The sequence below is a fragment of the Tasmannia lanceolata genome, unplaced genomic scaffold (assembly GCF_043159265.1).
Source record: "Tasmannia lanceolata isolate RefF3 unplaced genomic scaffold, GAP_Taslan_0.1 ptg000037l, whole genome shotgun sequence".
Taxonomy (NCBI): domain Eukaryota; kingdom Viridiplantae; phylum Streptophyta; class Magnoliopsida; order Canellales; family Winteraceae; genus Tasmannia; species Tasmannia lanceolata.
This window is the reverse complement of record NW_027518714.1, coordinates 16,093,433-16,101,270: the sequence shown is the minus strand read 5'-3', so window position 1 is coordinate 16,101,270 and position 7,838 is coordinate 16,093,433. Positions and strand designations below refer to the sequence as shown.

Sequence of the window (7,838 nt, the reverse complement as noted above, 5' to 3'; positions counted from 1 at the left end):
CTCAAAAGAAAAGGGAAAAGGGTGTGCTAGGTTTTGTAGTGCGTTTGGTGAGAGAGACACTGGTCTTCTCTTGTAATCTCTTGATCTTCTAGTGGATTTTTCTCGTTGCCTCTGCCGTGGAGTAGGCTTTGCCGAACCACGTAAATCTTTGTGTCTTTTGTGCATTTGTTGTTTCGTTTTGCTTTGCCATTGAAATAACAGATCGTGTAAGAAGAGGGGTTTTTCACAATACAAAATCACAGATTCAAGTTTACCAAGTTCATAATGAAATAAATTGATTTATGAATTGCCTTACTCATTCTCAGTGACTTACATAGAATATTGCATGGTGGAAGGAAACTCAATGTGAATTTTTTTATTTTTACTTGCTCCCCCACCGTGACCGAATAATAATAGATAAGAGGCTCGTGGGATTGACCTGAGAGGGTAGGGATGACTATATTGCTGGGAGCGGCCAAGCTAATATGAAGCGCATTGATACAAGTTGTGCCTATTTGTAAATAATATAAGAAAGGGACTCACTTGCAATCATGGATTCAGGTTAGCTATGATCCTAACGAAAAAAAATTGATTTATGAGTTTTAGGTTTAATAACTCTTTTTTAAAGATTCAAGCTTGTGCTCTTTGGGCATTATTAAGGAGACTTCAGAACACATATCTCAGATTTATAGTGCAAATCACATATTGAGATCAGATTGAGTCTGTCATGGTTGAATCTTGGAGATAAGAGTTGCCAAAATCCATTACATGTTGAGAGCCACTTTTGGCTACATGGATCGAATAAACACCCATTGAAGGGCTAGTGAACAACAATACACTGAGAAATATGTAAAAAAAACAAAGAATAATAACATGTTAGGAAAAAATATCAGAATTTTGCGCAACGCTGAGGTAGACCTGTATTGTGATCAACAATGACAAGCTCTGTTGCATTGCACCCAATCACATCCTGCCCAAGCTTTGCTCCAGCCCCCTTTAGCCCCCTCAGCGAGACTGCTTGGTTAAAAAGATTAAGAACTGGAAGCTTTGATGCCGAGGGCAATTTCCCTGCAGGTAAGAATTGCCTAAAGTCCTCCTTCAACAAAGGAACTTCAAAATCCGATTTGTCGTGCTTCAAAACATTATCCTTTGCGCTAATGTGAGCCCCGGGTTCCATGTGGTTCGTCGAGAAGCTCTGCTGACCCGGGAAGTTTGGGTACAGGCTAACATACCCTCTCAAATACATCATATCAATCAGAAACTTTTTCCATGAAGCTTGCCACCCATTAGTTCTAGATTTTGGAATTTGTACTGGATTTTGCTTAGCGTCCTCTGTAAACCTCATGTTCATATAAACATAGAATTCTCTCCACTGTTTGGGGAAGAAAACCGCACCCCAACTGCAAGGTAACTGGTGGAGGTAAGGAGTGTTTGGATGAATTTGCTTGAAGAACTCAGTTGCATTCCATTTAGGTCTCTCTTTCACAACTTCAACCAATCGAGGCGTGTAAAGAGAGATTGATGAGAGCTCAGGAAATGAGATTTGCGGGTCATAGTGGTAGGCTAAGAGCGCGTATTTGATCCATAGATAGTAGTATGGGGAGACTTCGATGTCATCTTCGAGTAGGAGGCCGAAATCGTCATCGGATGAAGGGTACCAGCTCTCGCTGACGGCACGGATGAGTCCTCCTTGGATTATTCTCCTCCGAAGGGATTTGGGGCCATGGGGCCATTTGAACGACCCCACAAGCTTGAGAGTCTCCTCGTCAACTTTGCTGTCCATGTTGAAGCTGATAGGAATCTCATCACCAAGATAGTAAGCTTCACTGAGAGAATTGAGAAGCCTTTGAAGAGATGAAACACGGTTCTGGGTGATGATGTTTACTGATATTCTCATCCGATTCCAGTCTGCAGACAATAGCATGAATTGCTTGAATCATTCAATAATGAATCAGAAAATAAACAGAAAGTTGAATTAAAGAAAACATCAAAACCTTGATCTGAGTTTCAAGTACTTGAGAATTTAATCAGGTAGTGAACTTGATTAAAAAAAAACCAATACGAAGTTTTGCTCAAGTTTTGAGTTTTGACTTTTGAGTAACTGAAAATGTGAAAAAATAGATACAGTGAAACAACCAATTAGTCCAAAAGCTTAAGGTGTTAGAGTTGGTGTTATTTAATCATTTATACTTCAATAGATACAGCATAAACTTCTTGAAAAAACTCAATTAAGTACCCAATCAAGTTTCAAGTTCACATGTCCTCAAGTCCTCCATTGCGGAACAACCAATTACTCCAAAAGCTTAAGCTGTTGGAAGACGTTATTTATTTAAGCTTTTATACTTTAACACTCCCTCAGGTGTGGCCCCTCTTTTTTAGGGTTGACCTGGCACATGTGGCCCCTCTTTTGGGTTGACCGTTAGAAGTGGATTTTTTTAATATCAAGGAGTTTGAAACCAGGACCTTTGCTCTGATACCATGTGAAACAGCCAATTACTCCAAAAGCTTAAGCTGTTGGAGAAGGCGTTAATCCAAAGTCGAGCACCATTAACCCTTGACTAGGATTGTGCAACTGATATAGTGTAGGGGGACAAGGACTTGATCATGTAATGTATACAGAATAAAATAGAAATAGCAGGGGTCTCCTCTTGGGGTTTTCATAACTACAGATGAACATAAAATAAAATATATGATAAGATGGAAATTATAGTCCTTACTTGGCAATGCTGTTGACCGTATATCAGCCATCCAGAGAACCTTGGGCAATGCAGACCTTGGAAGAAGTACCAGCGATGAACCATTCGTGTTACTCTCTGCTGCCATTTTCAGAGCTTTCCTCACATCCGAATCAATATCATTGACCGTGATTATCAAACTGGGATTGTGGATTTTTAGCAGCCCTTTCATGCTCGAGTACACAGATTGTACGATGGGCACCTCTGAACTGGATATCCCCGCACTAGCCCCAACCGCTAAATCAAAAATCTTGAACCGTCTTTCCCTACAGACCGATTTAGGCCAGTTGAGAGCAGATGCAGCCTCTTCACAAGGACTAAAATTTCCCCCGGAAACAGCGATATAAGCCTTTTTTCCGACAGTTGACCTAAATTTTTCGAGGAGGGGAGCAAGTGCTTTGACTTCATCAAGAGAATGGGCATAGAAAAGCGCGTCTATTTTTTGTGGGTTCATTGCTGCCCACTGAGTTATATAACCAGTTGACAGGGCCCTCCACCATTGATCATCTCGAACTTGAACAATATCTTTGAAAATAACTGTGGTCTCCGAGACATAAGCGAGTCTATGTTCACTATCTCCCCAAGTTTCCTTGTCTTTGGGGTTGACGGGTAGCACAAAGGAACCCGCATTTCTGTATTTCTGAAGCTGATAACTGCACAATTTGTGTACAATAACGATCATTAGAAAATGGGTCCAACCATAAATAAAGTGTATATTCCAAGTTCAATTGAAAAATCATCTCACAATACTACAAAACGCACTCTTAATACATTATTTGAACAAAAAACTTGTGTTACAGTAACATTGGTTCTTTGCAAAATATCTGGACAAAGTTCTGATAAAAGAAAATGAATCAAGTATTGGAGAAATCTATTGTGTATTCAAAAATCAAACTACCGAATAAACCTTTTTAACTAAAGAAACTCAATCGAGTACTTGACTAAGTTTCTAGTTAACTAGGACTCAAACCCTCTTCAATGTTGAATACCGGGTTTTAAACCTTAACATAATATACCTTTAATATGCTACAAGCATCTTGAAAACTTAAGTTGCAAACAAGAAGAAAGAGGAAGAAAACATAATATAATTGTTGAAATTGTCTGACAAATTTGTTAATTCTTATTTGTTGAGGGTATAACAATGGTATTCAACCACTTTTCAGAATAATTTCCTTAGCAAGAAGGTAAGCATATTGGCAAGTGACAACCCATTCTCTTCTACACTCAAAAATGAAAATAAACAGAATGTTTTCATTTGTATCAACTGCTTACCTGAGATGCAGATCCTCCCCAGTCATGAAAGTAAAAGGGGCCTCTACAAACAGTGTCCTAACAAGATCCGCAGATAGAAACCACGAGCTCGACAGAAAATCCACCTGCACTATCCTATCAACAGTGATATCATAGGCTGGATCTGGCAAGTACAGCCCTGCCTCCTTCGAACGAAACTTTCTATAACTCGGAAACGTATAATCCCTTTGTCTGAAAGGTAAGATTCTTCCTATACTCCCCAAAACCGAATTCTTATACTTGTCCGTCCCCGCCACATGTGACAATATCTCTAGCATTTTCTTTCCAGGAATCATATCATCATCAAGAATATATACAAAATCAGATTCTGTTTGTAGAGCCATTTGAAACCTTCCATAATACTTGAAATCATAGCTTGAACTAATGAAACTAATCCTTGAGTTGTTATAACTATCGACTATTCTTTTCAGCGAGAGTTCGTTTGGGCTCCCAAACGAAAGAACCCAAATGTTGTGGAAAGGAATTGTCTGATGGAGTAGTGAATCAAGTTGAGAGCAAAGGGTTTTCCTCTTGAAATGATTCAGAATTACAGTAATTTTAGGGATATTAGGGCCATGTGAATCCCATTTCGAACTCATATGCATTAGTTCAGATAGTGTTTCGGTCCCAAAGGACTTCCTCTGAAATTCCAACACTTCATTGTAGAGCTCCCTTTTATACTTGATCATTTGGACATCATTAGATTTCTTTTGTAAGAAATCGATCTGCTCGTGCTCACACACCTCAGATGGTTTCTGAATTGAGGATTGAAGAACAAAGTTTTCTTGGTAATGTCTGAGCACATGGGGCTGAATGATGAACTGTTTCCATTGCCGGGCAATCCGTGTAGCCCATGTAAAGTCAGGTTTAGTGCGTAGATCCAGAGAAGGGCTCATGTAGTAAATAAGGAATGTGGCATATATTGCAAAGGCAAATTGAAGACAAGTGAGAAAGCCCACAAGGCGGGTTGAACTGCTCTTGTGCATTCTCATCTTTGATTTACCGCCGACATAGTCATTGAGCATCCCTTCCAAATAGTCTCTACTTCTCATACTCGGACTTCGAACTAAACTCATTCGACCAATTTAAATTCAAGGGAAGTAGATCTACAAGGACAAAAAATCAAAGTTCAGTCAAAATCAGTCCTAGCAAAATAAAAAACACAAATTCAAACTTCAAATCTCAAGCAGTCCTGAAAATACTACTATAAAGGTTATTGCAATTGAACAAAGAAATCAAGCTCAAAGTACTGAAAACTTGCAATTCTCAGTAGAATCACAGGCCAAACCCAAAAATAATTAAACAGCCCTATAAAGTATGTGCCAAAGAGAAAATGAGATAGAGAAAAACACTTATGAAAGTGACTGTAAAACCAATCAAGTACTCAACAAACAACTATGATGAATTCCAACATCACTAACCAAAACCCATGAAAGATACAAAATAGCAACTTAAAGACCCATTAATTAGAATGAGTAAAACAAGACTAGTAGACTACTTTGAATTTACAATGAAACAGGAAGAAGCGGTTGAATTTGAATTCAAAAAATCTTAACAGAAAGGAAAGACCTTAAGGCCCTGTTTGGATTGCAAGAAAAACATTTCTGACAGAAAATTATTTTTTCTTGGTTAATTTTTTTTCTTTGCCCAATTTAGAGGGAAATGATATGATTATGGTTAATTTAGAGAGATATTATCATAAAAATTGAATAGGTTTCATTCAAGTTGTGTGAAAAAAGACTAGAACATTTAGAAAAAAAATTCCTTTCCAACTTTTCCCGAAAAATTCTGCAATCCAAAAAATGTCTAAAATCAAATGACCCAGAATAAGAACAGAATACCCACAAAAGCCACTTCCCACAAGTGCAAAATTTAGAGTCAAAAGGACTAAAAAGAAGGGAAGAACTCAAGATAAAATAAAAAAAACTAGGACCCAGATGAGGGAGTGTCAAAATAAAAAGAAGCTTCAAAATCTAATCCAAGTTGAAGAAGAATACCATCAATCAGCAATGGGGATTGAAAAGGAGAAAGAAGGTGAAGAGCAAAGGGGCCAGGGTATAAAAGAAGTGCTGAATTTGAAGTGCAAAGGACCGTGTGCCAAAGGTTATATAGAAAGTTTTAGAAAGGCATTGAAAAGTGAAATGAATGAAAGGTCACATGGGCTAAACCTTAAGATAAAACAGCAAGGCGTTACCTTCACATATTCTCATTACTTTTTCCCCATCCGACACCATTTAAAAGCCGGTTTTGAAGGCGCCAAATTGGCAAAACCCCGCGTTTTATGTACAGCTTTCACGTATTGAGCGCAGTGCCCTTTTTTTTCCCCTTCTCTCTCTCTCTCTCTCTCTCTCTCTCTCTCTCTCTCATTTGACATAATCTCTAGGAAGAAATACTAGTCCTAATTATTTCAAAACCATGGAGGAAAAAAATGCAGGCAAGCTGGCAAAATGGTCAGCCCAAAAACCCTTGTAAGTGTTCACATTGCAGAGATTGAAACCCCATTTTTTCCAACAAATTGGATTAGAAATCCCCAAACCCATCATTTTTTCCTAAAATTGAACAAAACCCACAACCCCAAAATCTTATTTCTCAAATAAATTGTACCCACTCAAGACCACAAGGGCCCAGTTATTCCTAGAACTTATATCACAATCCCAAAATCCTAATTTTTAATTAAAAATTTGAAGCAAAAACTGGCCCATTAAAGCAAAAAAAAGAAAAAGAAAAAGAAAATCATGGTTTAGAAAAGTAAATTGATAAACCCTAAAAAAAGCAACCAAAAACCTGAAAATAATTAAAACCCCTCCCATACCTTCCCTTTCTTAAGTCAAACTCCAGAGCCCTAATTTTGGCCTCAAAAATTCAAAAACCAGCCAAAAATATCCAATTCCCCAGAATTCTAAACAAGTAATTAAAATTGTCAAAACCCAGATCCCAAGAACACAAATTCATGCACAAGGAAGTACAAAAGGTCAAAACACACAAGCAAAAAGACTAAGAATACTGATATTGGCACTAGAATATTTTAATATATGCACTAACTCCTCTTGTCTTTTAGCATTTAACCAGCTGCCAAAACTTATTAGAGTTCCTAAAATCTCTAACAAGACAATTAATTTAAAAAAGACAAAAGGAGTTAGTGCAATTATTAAAATATGGTAGTGCTAATATCAGTATCCAAACAAAAAACAGAAGCACTTTATATACCTTGAGAAAAAAGAAAAACCCTAGGCCAGCAAACCCTTTCCTTATCCAGCAACACAAGCTATAACCTCATAGACACCGCCATTAATGGATCTCGAGTGTACTTGTGGAGTCGTAGGGAAGGAAAATATTTGAATAAAATTAAAGTCTTTGGGTAGATTTAAATAGAAAAATGGCATGGTTGACTTATGAAAATCCCAGAAATCTCTGGTAATGCCTTTGGCCAAACTTAGGCAAGTTGAATGCAACATACCCATAGAGAGAATTTGCTTGGGGAAGAGACTTTTAATGGGTTTCGTTTCTTATTGAAGAAAAGTAGAAAAAAGGGGTTTGGTTTCTCTGTTATCTTTTTTTAAGTCAAGGTTTTTACAGGTGAAATGTCATTAGAGTTGCAGAAGGGAAGAAATTGGTGGATGCTGATAAAAAAAAGAGGAGTTGGTGGATTGTGATAAATCTAGAGGAAAAAATAGAGGAAATATTTCAAATTTCAAAACCTGATTAAACAAATGGCTGAATTTGATTGATTAAAAGGCTATTGATGTTGGCACTACCATGTTTTGATAATTGCAGTAACTCAACTTGTCTTTTCTTTTTTAATTGGCTTTCTAGAGCTTTTTTGGAGTTTTAATA

General features: G+C 37.5%; 1 protein-coding gene across 3 annotated transcripts; it reads right to left on the bottom strand.

The window, feature by feature from the left end:
- Positions 1-695: 695 nt before the first annotated feature.
- On the bottom strand, positions 696-7,589 carry LOC143860884 (uncharacterized). Of its 3 annotated transcripts, none has more exons than XM_077371731.1 (4): positions 7,212-7,589; positions 3,987-5,110; positions 2,697-3,367; positions 696-1,887 (listed from the first exon to the last, which is right to left on the bottom strand). In XM_077371731.1, exons 2-4 carry the CDS (start codon positions 5,078-5,080, stop codon positions 869-871), a joined length of 2,784 nt encoding a protein of 927 aa, XP_077227846.1. In that variant the 5' UTR covers positions 5,081-5,110; positions 7,212-7,589; the 3' UTR covers positions 696-868. The 3 variants fall into 3 exon arrangements, with proteins under 3 accessions (XP_077227846.1, XP_077227845.1, XP_077227844.1); XM_077371730.1 differs by lacking the exon at positions 7,212-7,589 and adding an exon at positions 6,199-6,337; XM_077371729.1 differs by lacking the exon at positions 7,212-7,589 and adding an exon at positions 6,002-6,074.
- Positions 7,590-7,838: the final 249 nt, after the last annotated feature.